Below are 26786 nucleotides of genomic sequence, written 5' to 3' on the forward strand. Positions count from 1 at the left end.
TTATGCTCATTTCACTTTGGGCATTCATTAAAAATCTACATTTTGGAATATAACATAAGCAGTCTGACCCAGCCTTTTACATTTGACACAATAAGACTGACAGAACCTACTTCCCAAATAATTGTCCCTCATTGCAAATCATTGAGGTAGAAAAAAATAACATGCAAACACCTTATGAAAAGATTCAACGTGGCTAAAAATATGGCTCAATATATGCAATTGAAGTTAATTACTTCCTACTTTTTCCCTCCTTAATTGTAGTTAATGTACATTTTAAAACTGAAGGTCATTAATAAACATAAATTAAAATATACAAAATTCCTACAATAAGGTTAGACATCTAGATTTAAAACAAGAGCTAGGTTAAAGTTGTTTTTTCTGACATATCTATTTTTCATAGCAATTACAATGAGTTGCTCTCTCTCTCTCTCTGTGTATAAGTAGTATACTGTTATATTCCAGGACAAAAAAAAGTTTTATAGTTTAAAAAAAATGTTTTGGAAATTCAAGGTTAAGTTCATTTGTAGCTATTATTTCAAATTATTTTTTTATTTTTTGAAAGTTAATAATTGAAACAGTGAGTATGCCTAATATAATGTGTATGTATGTTTGACTAAATAATCTATCCTGTCTTTTTTATATAAATCACTTAGCCAAAAAATGCCATTTGTTCTGAGGTCAATGTAATATCCAGGAAGAAGATCAGTTATGGCAGACTTTGGGGCTAGAGTAGCCTTGCTTTGGTTTGTGAAAATCATATTTTTAATGCTACGGTAATGTCATTTTCAATTTGTAATACATATGAGAGTACACTTATAAAGTTTGTGGACAATACCAAGCTGGGAGGAGTTACAAGCACTTTGGAAGGTAGGATTCAAAATGATCTTGACATACTGGTGAAATGGTCTGAATTAAATAGGATGAAATTCAATAAGGGCAAATGCAAAAGTACTACATTTAGGAAGGAATAATCAACTGCACAAATGCAAAATGGGAAATGACTGTATAGGAAGAAATAATGAAGAAAAGCATTTGGGGGTAATAGTGGATCACAATCTAAATATGACTCAACAATGTAATACTGTTGCAAAAAACCTCAAACATCATTCTGGGTTATATTAGCAGGAGGGTTGTAAGCAAGACACAAGAAGTAATTATTCTTGTTTAGTTTGGAAAAGAGAAGACTGAGAGGGGACATGATAGCAGTTTTCAGGTATCTAAAAGGGTGTCATAAGGAGGAGGGAGAAAACTTGTTCACCTTAGCCTCTAAGGATAGAACAAGAAGCAATGGGCTTAAACTGCAGCAAGGGAGATCTAGGTTGGACATTAGGAAAAAGTTCCAAACTGTCAGGGTGGTTAAACACTGGAATAAATTGCCTAGGGAGGTTGTGGAATCTCCATCTCTGGAGATATTTAAGAGTAGGTTAGATAAATGTCTATCAGGGATGGTCTTGACACTATTTGGTCCTGCCATGCGGGCAGGGGACTGGACTCGATGACCCCTCGAGGTCCCTTCCAGTCCTAGAATCTATGAATTCCACTCATCACTTATAAAGCCTCAACTGGAATACTGTGTCCAGTTCTGGGCATCACACTTTGAGAAAGATGTGGACAAATTGAAGAAAGTCCAGAGGAAAGCAACGAAAATGATTAGAGGTCTAGAAAACATGACTTGTGAGGAAAGACTGAAAAACTTGGGCTTGTTTAGTCTAGAGAAGAGAAGACTGAGATAACAGTCTTCAAGTACATAAAGGTTGCTATAGAGAAGAGGGTGATACATTGTTGAGGACAGGACAAGAAGTAATGGACTTAAATTGCAGCAAGGGAGATATAGGTTAGACATTTCCTAGCTATAAGGGTAGTTAAGCATTTGAACAAATTACCTAGGGAGGTTTTTAAGAACAGGTTAGACAAACACCTGTTAGAGGTGATCTAGATAATACTTAATCCTGCGTCAGTGCAAGGGACTGGATTCAATGACCTGTCGAGGTCCCTCCCAGTCCTCCATTTTGATGCTTCTATGATTGTGAACAACAAATTCTCTTATGAGAAATTAACATTGTACCTTAGGAAGAGAGTGGCAGAATTATAGAATTAAGTCAATCATTCACAAATCATAGCAGACACAGCACTGACTTTTACCTATGCCTAGGACTCAGCCTTTTTCTGGAGAGTCTGCAAAGTGCATGAAAAATGAGTCATGCAAACATTTAAAAACAGTAACCTAGATGCAGAGCATTATGATAATAGAATCATAGAATCATGATTTGGACTACTTCTACATCCTGGCTATCTGAAAACTTACTTCTACCTTGAGTTAGATGTTAAAGATCTGTCCGAGACCAAGACAGATTTGAATGAGGATTCGACTGGAAGAGGAAAATTGAGACAGAGGCAGATTGAAATTCAAAACAAGTGGCCGTTTATTAATGGGTGATGAATTACAAGTTGGGGTGGGGAGGAGTACCTTTACCAACTAACAATACAAATTCAATTGAAATAGGAACAAGTAACCAACCAAAAATATCACCAGAGCAGTAATATAAAACAGTCTATGTATACTTAACAACAAGGAATCAGATAATTTACAACCAACTGTTTACTGAAAAACCAGAACAAACATACAAAACTGAGTAAACTGTAACAATTCGCCCTCTATACACTATACATGAGATTTGGTACCAAGCAATAAAGAAAAAAGGCCTAACAAACAGAATATCTACAAAAATTAATATGTACATACCACACTCCAGGCGCAGCTGACCAGCAGTACAGACACCAGGGACATGACAAGATGTAACCCAAGATGACACGACACGAGCCGACTAAATCCGGAGGAGATCCTGGCTGAAAGGGTGATCAGGCCTTCCAGCTAACACGCGGACACTCCTGCTGATTTAGGCGAGGGACATAGTTTTATTCAAAGACCCTTGCTCGTGCTAGCATCTGATTGGTTCCCTGCTCCTACACCGACCAGGCTCCGAGCTGGTGCCTTCTACGTAAACAGATACTGCACCCGGCACACCGGAATTGTAGCACACGGTACCAATGTGACCCACAATTGACCAGGCGGAAGGTTCGAGAATTGTCACACTGCCCCAATGTGTTGCACACGACACCAAGGCGCTGCACACGGCACCGATGTGACCTTCTGACCGACAATTGGCCATCCAGACGCCATGACAGAGCATAGGGCTGCGACATGCCCCCGTGGCCGATTGGCGGTCCATTACGAGAGGGACAGCTCACACCCAGGAAGGGGGGCGAGCCTGGGGAAGGAACCAAATTTAGACTGGGGTCTCGATGTCCGATTGGTCGTTAGCTGACTGGAAAGCGGAGTACATGGCTTGAATAGGTAGTGCAGATACAGCTCTACTCACCAAAGCTTTGGTACATGCAAGACTTAAACAAAAAACAACAATAACAACTGCTGCAGCAATTAACCAGTACTTGAAAGATCGTGCCCATTGTCCAAGTCCCCAGCCTGACAAAGTAGTTTGCCACCAGTCCCACAATTGACGTTCCTCACGGATACGAACAGCCAGAGATGATAACTGCTGGGTGATGGCAGAGATGTTGTTCCATCCAAGACGTAAACGAAGGCAACATTGTCCTTTGAAGCGAGAATCAAGATTCTCTAAGGCGTCACAAAAGTTCTGATGCAACAAAGTCTGTATCATCAGGCGATTTTGTTCGGTGTATTCAGCTAGCACAGTGAGGGAGTCATCAACCTGTTGAAATCCAAGAGCTGTAAGATTAGTGAGCATCTCTAAGTTTGTTGAAAGGCTGCAAAGCTGATTAAGGGTGAAAGCATAACTAAGGGGATTGAACTGTACATAGCCCCAAAAAAGGGTCTCAGTAGCAGATTTTGGACGGGTCCACCATGTGAGTTCACGCTGTTGTGGACCAAATGCAGGGGGAGGTCTGTGAAAGATGCCTCCTCCTTTGATAAAAACCTGTCCGAGAGCACAGATGCCCTTGGGTAAATGGAGATGACTGTGGGCAACACCATAACCACACAGCCAGTAAATTCCTGAAGGGGAATACAGGCCAGAAGTATTGCCCCATTTAAGAAGCAAGTTCTTTTTGTTTATAGCTGTGGGATCATATGCAACTGTAATCCAATAGCGATGTGCCCAATCAACGGCCCTAAGGCCAACTGTTTGCCTTCTAGTAGAAAATACGAGGCCAAAAGAAGATAACCATGAGATGGCATTGAAAACAGTAACAGGGACATTAGACTGATTAAGAATGGCTAAGGTGGACTCAAATGCCTGGCAATACCAATTAGGGGAAGTTGACCACTGCCAATTATGTTGATCGCTACAATTATATCGTTTACCACACCACTGACAAGGGGGTGGGGGCATATAGTAATGGGAGCAGTTGGGATATTTCCCCCAAGACCGGAGGGAGTCAGGACCCAGAAACACAAAACAGGGACTGGCTGGAGACATGGAGTTATACATGGAAATGGAGGTGCTAAGGGTCTCAAATCGATCCGATTTGGAAGAATTACAGGTAAACAAGTGTCTCCAAGGCCAACTGGGTACATTACACCGTGAGGCAGGTTCCTCACGAGACACATTTTCGATAGGGATAAAATCAAGGAAAAAGGGAATCTCCCGGAGGGTGGAAAGGGGGTTAGAGCATACTACACAATAATGATTTGAGGGAATAGAAGAAACATCGCTGGAATTAGCAGCCAAGAGTTCCTGACGGGCACAGGCCAGAATCCAGTTCACCAGAGGGTTTGGGTGTGGATGATGTGGTTGCAGGTAAACCTGAAATGAGAAAAAGAAAGATAGGCCGAACCCCTAGGGCGGGTCCTGTTATGATCGCCGGCTGAGCCAGTTATGATGGACTAGTCGGGCTTCTGACTGACCAGTGCACACAATGTGATATGTATTGGGGAAATGACCAGGCTTGGACACAATAGCTGAAAGGGGTTGTGGATGTCCGGATGCTACTGGGGCACTTAACCATACCGGCTCCTGGGGGGCAAAGACTGGTTTCCAGGGTGGAGGTGGCTCCGGGTCGATATGTGGCCATCGACTATAAGCTGCATTTAAAGTGACGAGGGCCTGTGGGAGTGCCAGGTGCCAGCCTTTGTAATCTGGTTTTCCAGTAATAGCATGGAGTTGTGTCTTAAGAATTCCAATGCGACGCTCCACAACACAATTGCTATGGGGTTGATAGGGGAGGTGGACATGGAGCCGGGCTCCCCACTTGGTAACTAAGGCCTCAAAGCTATGACTAGTAAATGGGGGGCCTCCATCAGTTTGGATTTCAGAGGGAACACCCCAGACTGCAAAAACTTGAAGTAGTACCTTGTTGATAGCTGGAGCTGTGGACTGTTTTAAAGGTGAACAGTGGACTTGGCGGGAGCCTAGATCCACAACCACTAGCCCCTTTGGGAACAGTTTAGCCCCAGCTAAAGGGTCAATTAAATCTATCTGCCAATGACATCCAGGTTTGAAAAGTTGGGGGTGTAAAACTCCATGGGCTACAGCAGGTCGGGACGTATGACGCGTCGCTTGGCACTGCTGGCAAGTGCATATAACTTCATTGCAGTGCTTTCAGGTTATATCTGATTTGCAGCACCCATGAGCTGTGAAAATTTGGTAAAGAGCTTGCCCAAGTAAGTGTCCCCATTCCTCGTGCATCCATGTCAGAAAAGGATCTGTAGGGTCAGGGGAAGTAACAGAAGACACCTCAGGACTGCTAAGAGTCTCGGCCTTCAAGGTACGGAGGCGTTGATCGAGGGTAGTGTGAAGTGGATTGCTATCTGGTCAGTGGGAGGGACAACGAGTAACAAACCAGAGTTGCATGAGGGTGAAATTTGCTCCCACAAGTCCTCGTGAGCTCGTGGTTGTCCCTCACGAATGCAATTCCAGCCAATTACCTCAGAATGCCCCCGATCAGACAAAACATGATGCTGGAGATGGTTAAACTCATCATCAGGGGTTTTGTCAGTAACCTTGGTTCTCCATGGACAATTAAAGTGCACTGGTGACAGGGGACAATTTTCCTCCTCACTCGATCCTGTTCGTGACGCCATGTCCGAGACCAATACAGGTTCAAATGAGAATTCGAGTGGAAGAGGAAAATTGAGACAGAGGCAGATTGAAATTCAAAACAGGTGGCCATTTATTAATGGGGGATGAATTACAAGTTGGGGTGGGGAGGAGTACCTTTACCAACTAACAATACAAATTCAATTGAAATAGGAACAAGTAACCAACCAAAAATATCACCAGAGCAGTAATATAAAACAGTCTATGTATACTTAACAACAAGGAATCAGATAATTTACAACCAACTGTTTACTGAAAAACCAGAACAAACATACAAAACTGAGTAAACTGTAACAATTCGCCCTCTATACACTATACATGAGATTTGGTACCAAGCAATAAAGAAAAAAGGCCTAACAAACAGAATATCTACAAAAATTAATATGTACATACCACACTCCAGGCGCAGCTGACCAGCAGTACAGACACCAGGGACATGACGAGATGTAACTGGAGATGACACGACACGAGCCGACTAAATTGGAGGAGATCCTGGCTGAAAGGGTGATCAGGCCTTCCAGCTAACACACGGACACTCCTGCTGAATTAGGCGAGGGACATAGTTTTATTCGAAGACCCTTGCTCATGCTAGCATCTGATTGGTTCCCTGCTCCTACACCAACCAGGCTCCGAGCGGGTGCCCTCTATGTAAACAGATACTGCAACCGGCATGCTAAGCTTATGCACACGGCACGCCGGAATTGTAGCACACGGTACCAATGTGACCCACAATTGACCAGGCGGAAGGTTCGAGAATGGTCACATGGCCCCAGTGTGTTGCACACGACACCAAGGCGCTGCACATGGCACCAAGGTGCTGCACACGACACCGATGTGACCTTCTGACCAACAATTGGCCATCCAGATGCCATGACAGAGCATAGGGCTGCGACAAGATCAAATTCTTCTTCAAGTGCTTGTCCACATATATATTCCATTGTTGGTGCCTGTGTACCCAATACATTCAAGACAGATTCTTTCGGCAGCAGTGTCCATAGGGGTGGTGCTGTATCCTGAGTGCCCTTGTGCTTCCAACTGAGGGCATAAAGGGTGGGACAATTCCAGTTGCCCTCAGTTCCTGCTCACCATCCATTGCTATAAGTTGGAGCTTGAAATTATTGTCACTTTCAGATTTGTTTAAACAGATAGTTGGATATTTAGGCTACACCTAGGAAATAGGGGTGTGATTCCCAGCTCGTGTACCCATGCTCGTGCTGACTCAATGAGAGCTATTACTTTAAATAGTAGCATAGTCATGGTAAGATGGGCAGCGGTGGCATGGCTTAGCCATGCTGAATGCAAACTCTCCTGAACCCCATGGCTTTGTATTCGGCCATGCTAGGCTGAATCGTAGGAAGTCTGTGAACAAGTAACAGACTTCATACAGCAAATTCTACTTCTGTTTACCCAATTAGGTCTTAAAGTAAACATGGACATGCCAATACAGATTCCACAACAGAAAACAGAATTTATTGGGGGTATTCTGGACTATGCAGCACTGATGGTTTATCTACCTCCAGAAAGAATCTAAATCATACTCGACTTATACACCCATCTCCAGGCTCACCCCTGAACATCAGTAAGAACATGTCTCAGACTTCAGAGCCATAGGCATCTTGCATCTTCATGACTCAGCATGCCAGATCTCACCTCTGCTGCATGTAAAAAGGGTGGTTGAAGTCTTTACATCAGCCATGCAAACATCATCTGGGTATGCTGGTTCACATTCCATTTGTTGTCATTACAGTGGTGGATGGACCTAAAAAAAGTCTACTGTAGAAAGTTTGACCTAAGGCATTCCCTCTGGCATTGGCCACTGTCAGAAGACAGATACTGGGCTAGATGAACCTTTGGTCTGACCCCAGTATGTCCGTTCTTAGGTTCTTATGATATGCACAAATCCTTTTATATCAAAAGGAGTTTCCCAAACATTTCAATCCAAGCACACCAGTTTAGATAAAACAATAAAACAAGTTTAATAACTACAGAAAGTTAGATTTTAAGTGATTACAAGTAATGAGGCATAAATGTCAGAACTGGTTAAAAGAAAAGTAAACACAACTAATACCTAACTTAACAAGCTAAGCTAAGCAAAAGTCTCTCTCACCACATGTTCTAGCACAGTGGTCACCAACCGGTTGATTGCGATCGACTGGTCAATCCTAGAGGATTTCCCCGTCGTTCACGATCTCCGGCAGTGCAGCGTGGCTGTCGCTAAGGCAGACTCTCTGCCCACCCCAACCCCACACCACTCCTGGAAGTGGCCAGTGCAACCCCATGGCTGGGGGGTGGGGCAGGGGTCTCCCTCCACGCGCTGCTCCTGCCTGCAAGCACCGCCCCCACAGCTCCCATTGGCTGGGAGTGCTGCGGGGGTGGTGCTTGCAGAGAGGGGGCAGCACAGCGCCACGTGCCCCCAGACTCCTCCAGGGGCTGCAGTGGTGTGTTGGCCCCTTCCAGGAGCAGTGTGGGGCCGGGGTAGGCAGGGAGCCTGCCTTAGCCTCGCTATACTGCCGACTGGGCGCCACTGGAGGTAAGTGCTTCCCGGCAGGAGGCCGCACCCCAAGCTCCACCCTGAGCACCCTTCCAGAGCCAGCACCCTGTACCCCCTCCTGCACCCCCACACACTGCCCCAGCCTGACCCCCTCCCAGAGCCAGCACCCTGTACCCCTTCCTGCACCCCAAGCCCCTGCCTCAGCTCTGATCCCCTCCCAGAGCCAGCACCCTGTACCGCCTCCTGCACCCCAACACTCTGCCCCAGCGTGACCCACTCCCAGAGCCAGCATCCCGTACCCCATCCTGCACCCCAACCCCCTGCCTCAGCCCTGATCCCCTCCCAGAGCCAGCACCCCATACTCCCTCCTGCACCCCAAGTCCCAGCCCTGATGCCCCTCCCAGAGCCAGCATCCTGTACCCTCTCCTGCACCCCAACACTCTGCCCCAGCCTGGAGCCCCCTCCTACACACACACTCCCTCCTAGAGCTTACATTCCTCACCCCCTCCTGCACTCCAACCTCCTGCCCCAGGCTTAGATCAGGCCCCCTCCCACTCTGCGAACCCCTCAGCCAGAGCCCAGAGCCCGAACCCCAAACCTCTGCCCCAGCCCGGTGAAAGTGAGTGAGATTGGGGGTGAGTGAGCGACGGAGAGGAGGGGGATGGAGTGAGTGGAGCTTTGGGGAAGGGGCGGGGCCTCGAGGAAGGGACGGGGTAGATCCTGGGTTGCCCTTAGATTCAAAAAGTGATGTTGGGCATAAAAAGATTGGAGACAACTGTTCTAGCATGTTCTTACTGGCTGAATTCCTTTCGGCCGGGATCTCTCCCCTGTCCAATGATGCTTCCTTTTTCCTTCAAGTGCTGTGCATAGAGATGAAGGGAGAGATATCTTGGGGCATCCGTTCCCCATTCTTATACCTTTTCCTCTTCTTTGAGAATCCTCTCCAGCTGGGGTTCAGGAGACAAAAAGTATGTGGGGATGGGAACCTCTAGCTGTTTCTTTGCCAACATGTACATTTCTCACTCACACCTTTTTCTTGCCAAAGACTGGCCACTTAAACAGGTAATAATAGTCCATTTGATTTTGTTGACAGCTGGCTGAGGTGTCAGTTTGCCATTTGTCTCTGAGGAAATGGTTTGTGGCTGCTTCCCCAGATATGGACTATATCTTAGTAACATCATACTGTAGTATCTTATAACTTTACATACAATGTTGCCACACACATTTTACCAGGACAGTAAATATCAGGACATCATGAGTTTTCAGATGATACCTTAGAAGGCCTACTTTGTACAAAATTTATCGTAGTCTTGAAAAAGGGGTGAACACAGGGATACACTGTCACACCCACGTGCCCAGATCATCCCAGCAATAACTCATCTCTGCCCTAACTATTCCTTTGAGAGTGTTATGTAATCTCTTTCTGAACATTTCCAGTGATGGCACTTCAATGACCTTTTTTGAAAGACTGTTCCAATGTCAACTTGCTCTGTTAAAAAATGTTTTATTATATCTGATCTTGATGTCCCCTTCTTTAGTTTGAGGCCATTAACTTCTTGTAATACATCCTTGGGCAACCTTGAATAAATCTTCCCTTGCTATCATTTCTGTGTATGGTGCTATTAAACTTCCCCCTCTTCTTATTTCTTTAAACTGTATAAATTACAGTTCCTTAACCTTTCCACATTCTTCTTTTTATCCTGTAAAACAGCATCTATCTCTTTAAAAAGCAATAAAACATTTACTTGAAATATAAATTTGTGTCATTTTTCATTCCCTCAATCTTTTGAGAGTTTAAATTAAAACTGGATACAACTGGTTCTTGTAAGTGGAAAGGGAGTTTTTACAATGTATTATCCAAGCCACTTCAGTTTGAATAAAAACAACTCTATCATATCCTTTTTATAATTATTATTATTATTGTCATCTATTTGCAGAAACCAAATGTGAAGTCTGCATAGTCAGGATAGTGGATGGATCAGAAGATTGGTAAGATTGGGATCCAGAGAGTTTCAGATTTGGGTAGTTGGTCTATATTTTACCCCCAGATTGGTAACAACCAAAAATTTTTGCCATCCAATGGTTGTTGAGAGAAGTGGCTCTCAACTTTTCCAAACTACTGTACCCCTTTATTCCTACCCTTTGTTTCCTATCTTTTAACCAGTTACCGATCCATGAGAGGGCCTTCCTTCTTATTCCATGGTAGCTTACTTTGTTTAAGAGCCTTTGGTGAGGAGCCTTGTCAAAAGCTTTCTGAAAATCTAAGTACACCATGTCCACTGGATCCCCCTTGTCCACATGCTTGTTGAGCACCCTGAAAGAATTCTAGTAGATTGGTGAGCCATGATTTCTCTTTACAAAACCATGTTGATTCTTCCCCAACAAATTATATTCATCTATGTGTCTGACAATTTTGTTCTTTTCTATAGTTTCAACCAGTTTGCCTGGTACTGAAGTCAGGCTTACTGGCCTATAATTGCTGGGATCACCTCTAGAGCCCTTTTTAAAAATTGCCGTCACATTAGCTATCCTTCAGTCATTTGGTACAGACGTTGATTTAAGTGATAGGTTACAAACTACAGTTCTGCAATTTCACATTTGAGTTCCTTCAGAACTCTTGTGTGAATACCATCTGGTCCTGGTGACTTATTACTGTTTAGTTTATCAATTTGTTCCCAAACCTCCTCTAATGACACCTCAATCTGCGACAGTTCCTCAGATTTGTCACCTAAAAAGAGTGGCTCAGGTTTGGGAATCTCCCTCACATCCTCAGCCATGAAGACCGATGAAAATAATTCATTTAGTTTCTCCGCAAGGGTCTTATCATCCATGACTGCTCCTTTAGCATCTCGATTGTCCTGTGGCCCCACTGATTGTTTAGCAGGCTTCCTGCTTCTGATGTACTTAAAAACATTTTTTTTGCTATTACTTTTTGAGTCTTTGTCTAGCTCTTCTTCAAATTCCTTTTTGGCCCTCCTAATTATGTTTTTACACTTCATTTGCCAGAATTTATGCTTATTTCTATTTTCCTCACTCATATTTAACTTCCACTTTTTAAAGGATGCCTTTTTGTCTCTTGTTGTTTAGCCACGGTGGCTCTTTTTTGGTTCTCTTACTATGTTTTTTAATTTGGGTTATAAATTTAAGTTGAACCTCTGTTATGGTGTCTTTAAAAAGTTTCCATGCAGCTTGCAGGGATTTCATTTTTAGCACCGTACCTTTTAATTTCTGTTTAACTACCTTCCTCATTTTTGTGTAGTCCCCCTTTCTGAAATTAAATGCTACAGTGTTGGGCCACTGTGGTGTTTTCCCCACCACAGGGAGGTTAAATTTAATTATATTATGGTCACTATTACCAAGCGGTCCAGCTATATTCACCTCTTGGACCAGATCCTGTGCTCTACTTAGGACTAAATCAAGAATTGTCTCTCCTCTTGTGGGTTCTAGGACTAGCTGCTCTAATAAGCAGTCATTTAAGTTATCAAGAAACTTTATCTCTGCATCCCATCCTGAGGTGATGTGTACCCAGTCAATATGGGGATAGTTGAAATCCCCCATTATTATTGAGTTTTTTATTTTTATAGCCTCTCTAATCTCCCTGAGCATTTCACAGTCACTGTCACCATCCTGGTCAGGTGGTCGGCAATGTTCTCTCTAATTTTTTCCATCCATGTGTGGAATAAATTTTGTTATATGCACCGAGGTATTTGCCTATGTGCGTCACCTGTAGAAACAAAAAAACCTAGATATAATATATATATTTAAAAAGTTACCATAGGGATAATTACTCCAGCCAGCACAGGTTGGCATTTTAGAACTCACTACTCAGATAAAGCAACAGAGGGTCCTGTGGCACCTTTAAGACTACTCAGAGAATTACATTTAAGTGGAAGAGAAATAAAAATTATGAAATGCATAGACCAGTCAAAACACTAAAATAACACTTTGAAAGAATAAAATTACAGAGAATATATATGCATTGCAGGAAATACCAAGAACAACAATAATACAAGTATGTGTTGGGAGGGGAGTGTGAAAGAGATTCTGTGTGTGTGTGTGTGTGTGTGTGTGTGTGTGTGTGTGTGTGTGTGTGTGTGAAAGAGACAGACTCTGTGTGTGTGTGTGTGACTTTTGTAGTTAATAAATTTGTTTTTGCTTTATCTAAACCGGTACGTGAAAATTATAACTCAGGGGTAGGAAGTTGTTGCATATTCCTCTCCACATTGACGGAGGCAGCAAATTTTATGATCTTATGCTGTACTGTTCCCTGTGCAGTGCAAGACGGTATAATTTTGGGTTTATACTCCAGAGGGGGTGTGTGCCTGAGGAGCTGGGAGGTGCCCTAGCTGAAGCCTTCCCATGCAGGGGCTGGTAAAGAGCCTGCCTGCATGTAACTGCAGTTGGGTGTGTCCCTACCTGTATGTATGCTGATAAAAGTGCAGGCTGAGCTGGAGGGCTTGTCAGCTTGTCACAGCAGTACAGTGTAAGAGAGAGCCCAGGCTGATGGATCAGGGGAGGGTCAGTGGTACCCCAGTTCCAGGTGGCACCCCGGAGGGAACCCATCATAAAAGTGTACTATGATATTTCTTGGGAACTGAGAACATTACTTGTGTGGCACTCTGCTGGTGTTTGGTCTCTTGCAAGGTTTAATTAATTTAGAAGAACCACTACAGAACAAACCACTAGATAGCTAATTATGACTCCTTTTACAAATTTTAAAAAAATTACTAGATTGATATTAGCAATTTTGGTGGTCCTTTTCTTTTGTGTATGGAAATCTCTCAGGTATTTTTCCCTATAAACTTTTTTTTTCTCATTACAGATTCCAAGCATGTGTATATTTTGCATCTGCCTTTCAAGCTATCTCATGTGGCATTCATTACTTGGCTTCCGTATTCATGGCTGTTACGCCTAAATTTGTATGCAGTGTCCCTGGAAATGTGACTAGTATACTGTTCAACAATTCCTCTAGTTCAAGAATAGAGGATATTTGGACACTGTGGACATCAACAAAAAATTACATTGTGGTCCAGCTGGAAAACGGAGAAATTTGGGAACTTGATCAGTGCAGCAGGTCCAAGCGAGAGGGCAGTTTGTATCTTGCATATGAATATTCTGGCAACAAGTCTGTTTTTTCTTGTTCTGACGGATATATCTATGATCACACAAAATGGAAGAGCACCATTGTTACAGAATGGGATTTGGTCTGTCACCGGGAATGGCTTGCAAAATTAACTCAGCCCACATTCATGCTTGGAGTCCTGCTTGGAGCAGTGATTTTTGGTGATATGGCTGACAGGTACAGTGCCATCCTCTTAATACTGTAGTTTAAGAGTGCAATAACTCTGTATGTGCCTAAATGCTTTGCTCTTATATTAGATACTAATTTAAAAGAAGTTTAATCTAATTGCTGTTTTATTAACAAATGTGTTCTTCAACAGAGCTTATATTTATCTTTCTCTGATACAGATGATTTGTGTTTTTCTATCAGAAAACTTCAAAAACTGTTGATAGATTTTTTTTTTTAATGTCATGCTTTATATCAAATGTAGGCCCTGATCCTGCAAGCTGTGTGATACCATATGTGTGGTACCTTGTACCTAAGCAGAGCTTTCTGCAGGATCAGGGTCATAGTAAGTTTCCCTGGTAATAGTTCCCCCTTTCCCTCTACCCATTCTCCTCATCTTATTTATAATAAAAAAGAGAAATGTTTATGATGGATATGATGAATAGTTAAAGCTATGCTGTAAGGTTAAAAATAATATATTTAAAAAAAAAAAATTTCCTGACCTCTGTCATTACTACTACTTTATGGGACTGATGCAAAGACTTTGGGATTTGAATTTGGTCCTGTATTACTAAAACTAAAAATCTACTGTATTTTTCACCATTACTGGTTTACCTTTTTTTTTTTTTTTTTTGCATTTCAGTCTGTATGAAGGAAGGAAATAGACCAATCAATTTCCCTTTAGTTTGCCATCAGTTTCACTTCCTCCAGCAGTAGTATAATGCTGAAATATTTCAGTTGTCAACACATGATGTAAATGCATAAAGAGGAGCTTATTTTTTCAGTTGGATTTTATAAAAGTATGGAATTGGTTCTCTTAATCTAAGGTTTTGTAAAACTTTCTTTAATACAAAACCTGAATTCAGAGGCTAAATGGAACTGACAGTGTCTCTTTAAATCAGTTGTAATATTTTCAGTTAATATGCAGACACAGATAATGACATTATAGTCACATAATTCTCAGTTAGAATAGCTCGAGCTCTAGACATCCATTTAAGAGAATAAACATATTGTATTTTATGGAGTTACAACAAAAAGTTTTACATCTGAAAGTTATTACTATCTGACAGCTTTTGACTGGTAGGAAATAAGTTGGTAGTTTCAGTCCAGTTTTCAGTCAACAGATGTTCCCAGCAGAAGAATGACCACAGCAGAACTAATTAGCATCTCTGCTGAGAATCTTGGCAGAGATTAAGGATTGAATGGGCATGAAGACAACTACCTCCTCCATTCTTCCAAGGCCTGGTCTTCACTACATAGTTAAGTGGACATAAGGCAGCTTACATTGACCTAATTATGTCAGTGTAAACACTACAGCCTTGCTCCCGCCAGTGCAAGTGCCCTACTACACGTACATCATAATGCCAGCTCCATGAGAGGCATAGGGCTTAGGCTGGTGTAATTAGGGAAACGCAGTGTCTGTGCAGACACTGCAATACTTACATCGGCTGTTGGCTGTCTTGTCAATTTCAGGGCTCCATGCTGGAGCTGTGAAATTGACAAAAAAACCGGGTAGTTAGAGCCCAGCTGCCCCCGTTTCCCCGCTCACAGCCAAGCTGTGCTAGCCTGGCTCCCCGACTCTGGCTGGGAGCGGGGACCCCGCCCCTCTTCAGTCGGTGGAAGTAATCCTGGTGAGGACGCACACCACCAACAGAAGGAGGGACATGAACCACCGCAGTAATTACTGTGGTGGAGGCTCTAAATTGACCTAACATTGGTTGACTTAAGTCTGTAGTGTAGACTTACCCTAGGTCAGGTTGAAGCACATTGGCAGGGCATTGTAGGGAAATTTGCAATGCAGCTGTCTGGGGTATATCTGTTCTGTAAGACTTCACATTCCAGTATTATTTTAATGTGGTACCAAATTCATGTACAAAAAACCAAAACTGACCCCAAACCCAAATCTCCAAAAGCTGTTGCTGCTGAAGATAGAAATAATACATCTCTACATCAGAGAATAAAAATGAAACAGGACCTGTTCCTTATCTAGTCGACACCTGAAACATACTCTTTATTAATGAACATTGTTAAACCAAACAGGACAGAGGTAATCCATAAATAGATTTTATTTCTGTTAGAGTTTGTTTTCTCTTCAGTTGAATTTATTGGTGTTGACTTCTTCTGGTTATTTGTTTATATACCGCATGTTCTGGTAGATCAAAATGTATTCTACCTGAGATGATATGTTAAAGACCTTTGTTTCAGAATGAGGAATGACACATAATTTAAGACCTGGCTTGTAATATTTATAATAAGCTAAAATTTCACATAATTTTATTTCCCTGCTAATGTACTTATTGTAAATGTGACATTTAACATAGGTGGGCATTCCTGGTAGTGAGTTTGTGTGTGCACTTATGAAATCAGAGAATTCTGGGGAAGTATCTGATTACCATTTATTAGATATTTTATCTTCATGTAATTCAGAGGAATTAAGGTAAAAAACCTTTCATTGGAACCCGCGTTATATTTTGAGATGGCAAGAGATAGCATGAGTTATTGCATGCTAACCTGTGCTGGAACATGTTCAGTAGCTGTTACTTAAAATAAAATGTCCAAGAAAGAGAGAGAGAGAGAGAGAGAGAGAGAATGGAGTAAATCTGTGGAAAATGGCAGATTACAGATGGGGAAGTTAAACGTAAAGCTCAATATGAACATACATAGTGCCCTTTTCTCTGGAGACCTTCCTTCCAGTCATGGAAAGTTGGGTGGGGCTCCCTTTCATCAGTACTACTTTTAAATTGGTCACAGTGCTAGGTACAGAAAAAATAAAAGCTTTCCCCTCACCTAGAGAACAATATATCCGAGCTAAGATCAAATCTCGGGCTACTGTGGTAGTTCAGTGCCCTAAATACAGCACCAGTGATTCTTTTCATATTTACTATAATTCTTATTGATAAGATTTCCAAAGTTTCAGTTGCTTTTTAGTACAATATTTTTATCACATGTCACCCCATTGTTCACTCTGTGTGTTTGTTCTATCCTTCCCTCACCTTGTGTCTGTCTTATGTATCTTCATTATAAGCTCTTTGGGGCAGGGATCCTCTACAGCTCTGTGTCTGTGTTTGTACAGTGCCTAGCACAATGGGGCCGTGTTCTTGGTTGGCCCTCAGGCACTCTCATAATAAACATAGTTAATAATAAGAAATAATTATGATGTTTTTATTGTTCTGTGCAGAGTGGGAAGACGGTATATAATGTGGTTCACAAGCACTGGTCAGTTTTTATTTGGCATTGCAGTGGCATTCACATTTGACTACTACAGCTTTGTGATCATACGTTTTCTCCTTGCTATGGTAAGTATAGATGCTCAGCCTAATTCTTTTTAAATGCAGTTTCCTAACGTTCCTCAGGAAAGCCCTCCATAATTTCTCCCTATTCCTTCCCTTCTCCAGTTTTTAAAAGCCCCATGTGTTGCCACAACACTCTCTTTAGCAAAGGAGTGAGAATCTGAACACTGCTTCTTCACCCTTCAGTGCCCTTTCTCTTTGTTTTAACCAGAAAGGGTGCATATGAAGCAATATTTGGTGCTTCCTTCATCAAGGGCTGACGATGCTTCTTTTAGCACAGTCTCAACCCCAGCTAGACTCGTAGTTAGGTGAGAGACAAAGTTTGAGTAGCAAACTCTGGTTCCTGCATTGCAGCTTGCATTGCATTGTTATTTATGGTATATTACTAGAAATAGACTTTATTTTTGTTAAAATATAGTCATGGTTTTACCCCAGCTATGTTCATTGATAGGGGATAGTTGCCCTTTTTTCTGATGTGCATCTTTTCTGTCTTTTAAACTACATCTAAAACGCTGAATATATGTGTAAACAGATAGGCTTGGTAAATATCCTAAAAGCTTCTACTATACTTGTGTGTATGTCAGCATATTTAGTTTTTTTAGCAACCAATTTCAAATTGCTACCCTATATTCAAAGGTATACGTTTTGTGGGCTTTGCTTTTAGAATGCTTTGACTATTAAGAAAGATGGTGTGAGAAAAATGAAATAAGTGGGTTTAAAATAGTTTAGAAGTCAGAAAGAAAAATTCACCCAAGTATAAATTATTCTCTTTACCTGTTGCTGGCAAAGCATAAAACAAAAGGGGTCCTTGACTCTGGAATTCACTTCCCTCCTTCGCCTGCCAGAGGTTAGATTTATTCGCTGCCAGAAATGCTGCAAAGCCTATCTTTCCTCGCAGGCCTTAAGAGCCTGCTCCAGTGCACAGTGATCAGTCCATAATTTGTGCCTGGGTCTGCCAGGACTGAGCCCCAGCACCTCCAGGCTTGGCAGTTCAGAGCTCTGGTGCCTCTGGGCTTGCCACATCAGTTATGAATGTAAAAAATTGCTTGAGCCCCAGCACCTCTTTCACTACAATTTAAGCACTGCCAGTGATGTCAACAGGAGTCTCTCTAGTGATTTCACTGGGCATTGGATGAGGTTTGAGGGAGGTTGAGGCGGTTTATAAATGGAAGTGCTAGAGATTAAGACTCTGATTGAACAAGCAGACCCTGCGGGGGCACAAAGCCCCACTGAAGTCAGTGAAGCTCTGCAGCGGCCTAAGTATCTGACCACAGGGATCCACTTCCAGGACTGGGGCTTAAAAACCTTAATCTGACACCATTGAAATCAATGGGGGCATTCCAATTACCTTCACTGTGTGCAGGATCAGATCTTAAAGAATGATTTAGATGGTTAAGTATAATGCATATATATTTTTCACTTTTGTGTGGGAATTTATTAATTGGAGATTTTATAACTGGAGATTTGATTAATCAAAATATTCTATGGGAAGCATCTTTAGATTTTCGAATTGTGTGTTTTTAAATATTTTCAGATGCCTAAAACACTAGATATGTGCCAGAGAAATAGAAATCAGTACATTCTCTAAATAAATACTTTAATGCAGAACATTAGTATGGTTAGAAAACTTATGGGAGCCTATGAAAGTGTAAGGAAGATTCTCTTTCAACTATGACTTAACAGGATAGTTTACCAGGGGGTGGAAAATCATTATTTATTTTGAAATATGCAGTTCTGTAGTATGCAGGTTATTATGCTTAAAACTAAGACCAAGATTTTCAGAATGGCTATTGGTTTTGGGTGCTTCAAATTTTCTAGTGTCCAACTTGTTTCATCTTCAAGGGGCCTGATTTTTAAAGGCTTTTTAAAAAGGTATTACCCACAAACGGAGGTATCCAACATCACTAGCCATTTCTGAAAATCGCGACCTGATATTTTACAGGTCTGAAATCAGTTTTACCTAAAGTTGATTGTTTTTTTCAGGATTACTATTGCTCTCTCTGAGTGCATCATACGCCAATACAGGGCAAGTTAGGGGGCTCTTAAGACATCCAACATAAACAAACATGGAAGTATTGGCCATCTGTTTTTGGTGTTATCAAACAAAGGGAATAGACACAAGCTTTTCTCTGTTTTTTTCCCCTCAGGTTTCAAGTGGCTATCTGGTTGTGGTTTTTGTTTATGTGACAGAATATGTTGGCATTAAAGCTCGAACATGGGCGTCCATGCACGTCCATGCTTTTTTTGCTGTGGGAGTCATGGTTGTGGCACTGGTAGGATTTTTGGTGAGGACCTGGTGGATCTATCAGATATTTCTTTCTATAACAACTCTCCCCTTTGTCTTGTGCTGCTGGATGCTCCCAGAGACACCTTTCTGGCTACTGTCAGAGGGAAGATACGAAGAAGCACAAAAAGTAGTTAATGTAATGGCGAGATGGAATAAAGTAAGCACTCCTTGTAAAATTTCTGAACTGTGTTCAATTCAACAAGATGATCTAGTCAGATGCAGAACATGTGATAATGACACTTCTACAGCGAAGAAGCACAGCATCTTAGATCTGTTTTATAATTGGCACATTGCAAGAAGGACCATTACAGTCTGGCTGATTTGGTTCACTGGGAGTTTAGGATACTATGTATTCTCCCTGAGTTCCGTCAATCTAGGAGGCAATGAATATTTAAATCTATTTCTCATAGGTAAATATCTATTTATTTTATTCTGCTTATGACAGAACTAGAACTTATAATTTATAAATGTCTAAAGATCTAACAGTCAATTTCCTGATCCCCAATTACCTGTACCATCACCAACCCCATTTAAAATTGCATATTTAATTCTTGTCAACTTGAAATATAGTTATTTTACAAAAGCAAGCTTAGAGTATGTTAAGGTACTATATTATCCTTGACTTCTCCTGCCAATTTTTGTGCTTGTAAAACCACATTTTCCTATTTTTAAAATTGTTTCTCTCTGCCCGGTTCTGTGAAAAAACAACACAAACAGGGAAAATTGACTAACAGTACAGGGGAAACTATTAAACTGATGAAATACTATCCAAGTAAACACTGAGAAAAATAGAGATTTTCTTCACTAATTTTTTTAGTCATAATAATATTAGATTATACTGGTAACATTATTAAGCTCATAATTTTTAAGTTTGTTAGAAGTGTGTTTTTTAAATCTAAGGGGCAATGTTTCTTTAATGTAGTCTTTAATTTAATGTGGTTGCAAATTTTCTCTTGACATGATAAAATTGGTCAGCACATATAGGGCCTGATCTAAAGTCTATTTAAGGTCATTGGAAAGATTCCCATTGAGTTTGGTGGCCTTTGGATCAGGTTCCAGTCCTGTAAAGGACTTAAGCATATGCTAGCTTTAAGCATATGAGTAATCCCAATAAAGTCAATGTGACTATTCATGTGCTCATAAGCACTTTGAAGGATTGGAATACTAGTGAATTAATTTTAAGTTGCCATGTATTATTACATGTTAGTAACTTGATGGTTGTGTTGAGAATAGGATGCTAATGTTGCTAAAATAACTACGTTGTTATGATACAGTACCGTAAATAAATCACTGTGTTAATAAATTTCAAAACTATTTTCTTTGTCTTCTGTGACCCACCTCGCAGGGTCCAAGAGCCCGGGCTCCAGCCTGAGGCTGAACATCTACACTGAAGTTAAACAGCCCCTTAGCCCAAGCCCAAGTCAGCCTGTGGGTTTTTAATTGCAGTGTAGACATATCCGTACAGGCCCATCTCCACATCATAAGGGCAGCTGCAGCTGCCTTGTGCCTCTTTGCCTGGTGCATTTCTTATTCCCCACCACCACATTTATGCCAGTGTAAGCCCTCCACTGACATTTTTGCCACCAGTGGGTTTATCCCAAAATATTGGTGAAATACATCTTTCACCTAATGCCTATATCTTTTAAAACCAGTTTAACCATTAGACTAAATAAATGCTCATAAAAAGCAAATCAGAATTATTTTTAAGGGTATTTGCAGTCATATTTTCATGGTTTAAAACCAGATACATTCATAATGGCAGGTGCCGTGGAGCTTCCTGCGTATGTCGTTGCTTGCATTGGGATGGACAAACTGGGAAGGAGAAACACATTGACTCCGTTTCTTATATCAAGTGCAGTGATCTGTGCTTTGATTATGCTGATCCCTCAGGTTAGTCACTTACCATTTAAAATGTACCTATATTGTGGGGAATCTGAGATATGTTAATGCAACATCTCTTTCTAAGGCCTGAGATTAATTAAATGTAGTTTAGAAATGAAGCTGGAGTTCTTTACAATAGATTTTCCATATTTCTGTTAAAGGTTCCAAACTAGCATTTCTAGCTCTTAATTAAACAAAGGGTTGGAAATAAGCTGGTTAGTAAACAAAACCACATACAGCCATTATTTATTGGTGGAAATAATCAGGAAAGTATGGAATAAGTATTGCTCTCTGTTTACAGAAAGATCATAGTTTGCGGTCTAAATTTTTCAAAATAAATGAATGGTATTGAATTTGGCATGGTGAAGTTTTCTGGGGCTTTATATATTTGTACTCTCTTTTTATAGGATTTCAGTATATTATCTGTCTTAGCAAATATGGCTGGAAAGTTTGCAATTGGCGTTGCATTTGGCCTCATTTACCTTTACACAGCAGAACTGTATCCAACAGTTATACGGTAAGAACTTTAAAATAATTTGCCATATGTTTTTCATTATTTTGCTATTTCTTCCTTTCATTTGTTATGCTTTTGGGGCCAAATCCTGCACCCACTGAAGTCAACGGCAGTGTTCCAAGTGACTTTGCTAGTGTAGGATCAGTCTCGTTTTTGTTATAGAATTCTCTGGGTTTGGCTCCGCAGTAAATGCATTTATTTTCTGTTCCCCTCTACGTAGCCTGGTCCCACTGAGGTACAGGAAAAATGCTCAGTATTCTTAGCATTCAGTTCCCTCTTTCTGAATGTTCATGGTCATTAAGAATATGATTTATACTGAATGCTCAATATACTTTTTATTATATTTATAGAAACAACCAAGTTCACTATAAGATAAATTTAGATTAGCATAACTATATTTTTATAAGCATCTGTGCATTTCTAATTAATTGCTATATCTGATGTCACTCTCATTGGGCTTTGTTTCTTCTTGTCTTTCCTCCAGGTCACTTGCTGTAGGAAGTGGGAGCATGATGTGTCGTGTAGGGAGCATAGTTGCTCCTTTTTGTGTTTACCTGACTAGTGTTTGGATCTTCATGCCACAGGTATGTGTTTATTTTGATGGTCAAAATAATTGTTATCCATTTTACTGAGATTTAAAGTTGAAGTGCAGATATGTTCAAAAGGAAAGGGGGGAGGGATAGCTCAGTGGTTTGAGCACTAGCCTGCTAAACCCAGGGTTGTGAGTTCAATCCTTGAGGGGGCCTCTGGGGCAAAATCAGTACTTGGTCCTGCTAGTGAAAGCAGGGGGCTGGACTCAAAGACCTTTCACGGTCCCTTCCAGTTCTATGAGATAGGTATATCTCCATATATTATTATATTATTATTAAATATTCTCATTGTTAATTTAAATTCTCTGATTTTTAGCTAAATATTTTTAGGAATACGAATCTGAACTCAGGAGTGAGCCTCTGAGGCACTGAAATCTTCTGAACAGTTGATATTACAGGCACTTTAAAGAAGACAGACATATCTTGTATGCATTGAATACTGGTATAAAATTGTAACTATCTTTTGTATGAAGATGTACTGTATCATTTCATGTAATTTGGAATAAGTGTCTCATTCCTAAATTGAAAGTGTTTGTATTTAGTCAAGATCTTGATTGAGCAACCGTCTTTTCTCGTTGCCATCAAGCTCCTTTTGAAGAAGCAGAATAGCCGAACACAGATGATGGGGGAGGGAGCAAACATTAAATCCAGCTGATGATGACAAGATCCTCCATCTCTGTCAGTCCAGTGAAGCATAGATGCCATGTTAGATCACATGAGATGAACTGGAGCCCTCTCTATGGAGAACAAGCCTAGCAAATCTAAGCTCTCATGGACCACCAGCCTAACTATGATCAAAACATCCTGCTGATATGGAGTGCTAAAAAGAATAAGGACAGAAACAGCCAAATAGTGGGGCAGTGAGATGTTGAGGAGGTGGCATAGATGGGATAGTCAGAGCATAACCAGGTGAGAAATAACTCAAGAAGTGACTACAGAAGAAAATGATGCTCTCGTGATGCTCATTAGGACTCTGACAATCAACAAACCTTGGAATCAAGAGACGATATCTTTTTGTAGGTGGCTGCAATCTCATTCCACCATGTGATCCAACAGTCATCTGTAACTGTAACTGTCCCATGAAGATGAGATAGGGCAGTTTCTTTGTAGAAGAAATTGGGCACTTTCTTAGCATTACGTGGATTTTGGAGTTCATTTTGTCCAAAATATTTTAACAGTATACTTATATTCAGTGCATACAAGTTATCCCCTATTCTCTTTATGAAATCTATTATGTGTGCTGCTCAGAAATTCTACAATTGCTCAATCTTGCTTTTTCAGAAGGGGTAAGTTTAGGTTCATATACATAAATGGATAGAAATCTTATATTGAGGAATTAAACTGATAATGAGCTTATTTTACCCATTTTATTTTAAAAAAATTACTTTTACTTCTTTGAAAAAACTTTACAACTCACTTTTAATATCACAGCTTGTATGTGAATTACAGATGTAAAGAGGGTGAAAGCATATTGGCCTGAATTTTCAACCCAACCTCTCTTCCTGTGTTTCTGTTTTTGCGCACACACAGTTGGGTTTTCCTACAAAGGTAGAGTAGTGTCCATTTGATTTTAAAAATATAAAATCTACATTTGTGAATGCTAGAGACTGGTTTGAGAGACTGTCTGAAAACTTGGCCCATTATGTAAGTAACCTATGTCCAGTATTTTAGGAATCATTTGTGATGGTGGGGAAACAGAGTAGGAATGAATAAATAAATAATGTTCTTAGCAAGCACTCTTATCACACCAAAGAAATGAACCCAGAAAATACATGAAAAACAAGATCTGAAGAGCACGTAATCGTAGGAGAACAGTCTCCTTTGTCTCTTCTTCTTCCGTTCAGAATTTTGCTTTTCACTATCAGTGATAAGGTTCATCTGTTCAGAACTCCTTCAGTTAAAACACAGCTGGGGGAAAGTTTAAACATTTGAGAACACTGTAAGTGGCACTGCAAATATTTCAAATATGGACAACTCTCAGTACAATAAAAACAGTCACATACAGTGTGAAACTTTGTTACAATAGTGACTGTAAATGTATGTTTTCATAACAAACTTCTACCATCAGGCATTTGTAAGTTCACTAAAAACTTTGCCTTGGGCTGAAGCTTATCATGCAAGGTCTCAGCTAACACACATTTTTGGGTAAAATTTGAACAAAATAGATGAATTTTTTGAAATAGATTGACATAGGTTATGTTGATACAGTATATTGTTTATGCCACACATCTTATATTCCATTAAGTTTTTATTGCTACTCATTTTCATCATAACTCATTTTTGGCTCTGTCTCCCAAGAGTAATGCAAACCATTCCAAAGAATGCCAATAAATCTTGAAATACCCACAGTTGTCTAGAGAATTTGTGGTTTTAAAGTTTAAAGTAAGGCCCCAGTTCAGTAAAGCACTTGAGCTTGTGCTCTAGTGCCATGAACATCAAGAGAACTTAGTTAGCAAAAGTGTTTATGCACATAACTAATAGATTTTATTCCATATTTATCGAAAAATGTAAGGCATATGATATGTATGAGACACATCACCGATCCATTTGTTATACGAATAAAAACAATACACAAAAAGGTTTAAGACATTTATTATGAATAAGCAAAAGGCCAGATTGTGCACTAACACCCCACCCCCCCCCCTGCAATCTCACTGGTTTAAAACAGCACCACATGTAGCCCCCTCGCCCCCCCAATGAATTTGAACAAATAACAATGACTTAAATAATAAGCAGTTCTACAGCTTTCCATTTATATGACATTTTAAATGTCAATTCATTAATCCAATATCATCCAATTTATTCTTTTTTATCCTTTCTAGGAAATACCTCAAAAATACTTTATAGAGAGAGGTAGAGGAAGAGAATGAGAATGCTTTACAGCTCTGGGTACAGCAGCTCTCATATCAATAGGGGAAACTGACACATGAGAATGGAATAGAGTAAATAGCTGATAGCAAAGAGGAAGTGATTATGTTTGTAGAGTAGTTACAGTTAGGAGGGGAATAGATACATGCAGGGGCAGATTAGTGTATGAACCCATGGGGCCCATGTCCAGGGGCCCCGGCCCATTGGGGGGCCTCAGTAGGATCGCCGGAACTCCGCCTCACTCCCTGCTCCTCCTCTCTGCCCGTGGGGCCCTGCCGCCCTGTTCCTCCTCGTCCTTTTCCTCCTGAGGCCCCGCTCCCTGGCTAGGCCGGACGCAGGAGTTGTAGGATGAGCATGTTCCGCCCTGCCAAGCTTCCCCCCAGCCCCTCCCTTCCACGTGCAGCCACCCCCCCGTCCCTCTCTTTCCCCCCTCCCTCCTGCGCAGAACTGCCCCCATACTCCCAGCCACTCCTTTCCATGTGGAGCCACCCCCCAGACCTCTCTTTTCCCCCCTCCATCCTGCGCAGAGCTGCCCCCACATCCCCAGCCCCTCTCCCTCCTGCGCGGAGCTGCCCCCCCCAGTCCTTCTCCTTCCCCCCTCCCTCCTGTGTGGAGCTGTCCCCCTCCCAGCCCCTCTTCTTCCCCCCATGTTACACATGGGTATAGTAAAACACACAGAGGTTAAGTGAATTGCCTACAGTCAACCACAAAGTGAATCAAGTATCACTGCTAGTTAGAAAACTCAAAAGTCCAGCCTGCCAGGCTCCAACTCTTACCAATAGACAATACTGTTTTAATAGAAAACCTCATGTCTCAATATTTGGCACTTAGGCAGAGTTCTCTGGCATAATGCTGTATTATATGTGCAGACAGCTACAGCTGTCCACACTCACTCACCTGAAACTCAGGTTCCAAAACTACTGTCACAAATATCAGCAGGGTTATTAATTCAAAACCAAACAATTTATTGTCAACAAGGAGTTGGGGTGACCGAGAGCAGCCCCCAGCCCGTGTCCCTGCCCCCCAGGGTGTGCTATCCAGGACATGTGGAGGGTCCAGGGCTCCCCACAGCAGCCCAGGCTCCCTGGGTGTCTTTTACCATGGCTCGACTTCCGGCCAGGCCAGGAAGCAAGGGCATGGGGGGAAGGGGAGAAACAGGGGGCGGGACCCCATGGTGGGATGTCGGGGGGGGCCCAATGTTCCTTGTGCCCAGGGCCCCAATAAATCTTAATCTGCCTCTGGATAGATGTGCTTAATGGGGGCATGGGGAGCGTGAGTATGATTCAGAATGAATTGGAGACTAACTGGAACAGGACGGTGGGATTTCCAAAAGCATTCAGCACTGGCCTACTCCTGTTCCCACTGAAATGACGGGAGCCTGATTTGCATTTATACTAAGACTCTTTTGCACCACAGTGGTATTGTAAAGATGCTTTAAAGTGGGAGTACATTTCATTTACACACACTTTCAGCCTTTTGCACTGTGTAAAGAAACCTTAGT

General features: G+C 41.4%; 1 protein-coding gene across 5 annotated transcripts in view; it reads left to right on the forward strand.

The window, feature by feature from the left end:
- The window catches only part of SLC22A16 (solute carrier family 22 member 16), a 59508-nt gene that overhangs the window by 25107 nt on the left and 7615 nt on the right, over positions 1-26786 (forward strand). For 3 of the 5 annotated variants that reach the window (XM_054022174.1, XM_054022173.1, XM_054022178.1), the window contains 6 exons: positions 13391-13867; positions 17034-17151; positions 19293-19842; positions 21195-21322; positions 21721-21830; positions 22312-22411. In XM_054022174.1, the coding sequence (XP_053878149.1) occupies positions 13391-13867; positions 17034-17151; positions 19293-19842; positions 21195-21322; positions 21721-21830; positions 22312-22411 (1483 nt within the window). Of the gene's footprint in view, positions 1-7756; positions 7789-10505; positions 10558-13390; positions 13868-17033; positions 17152-19292; positions 19843-21194; positions 21323-21720; positions 21831-22311; positions 22412-26786 lie in introns of those variants that run through there. The other 2 variants (XM_054022177.1, XM_054022176.1) reach the window with 2 other exon arrangements.

Source organism: Malaclemys terrapin, chromosome 3 (assembly GCF_027887155.1).
Source record: "Malaclemys terrapin pileata isolate rMalTer1 chromosome 3, rMalTer1.hap1, whole genome shotgun sequence".
In the NCBI taxonomy this organism is placed as follows: Eukaryota; Metazoa; Chordata; order Testudines; family Emydidae; genus Malaclemys; species Malaclemys terrapin.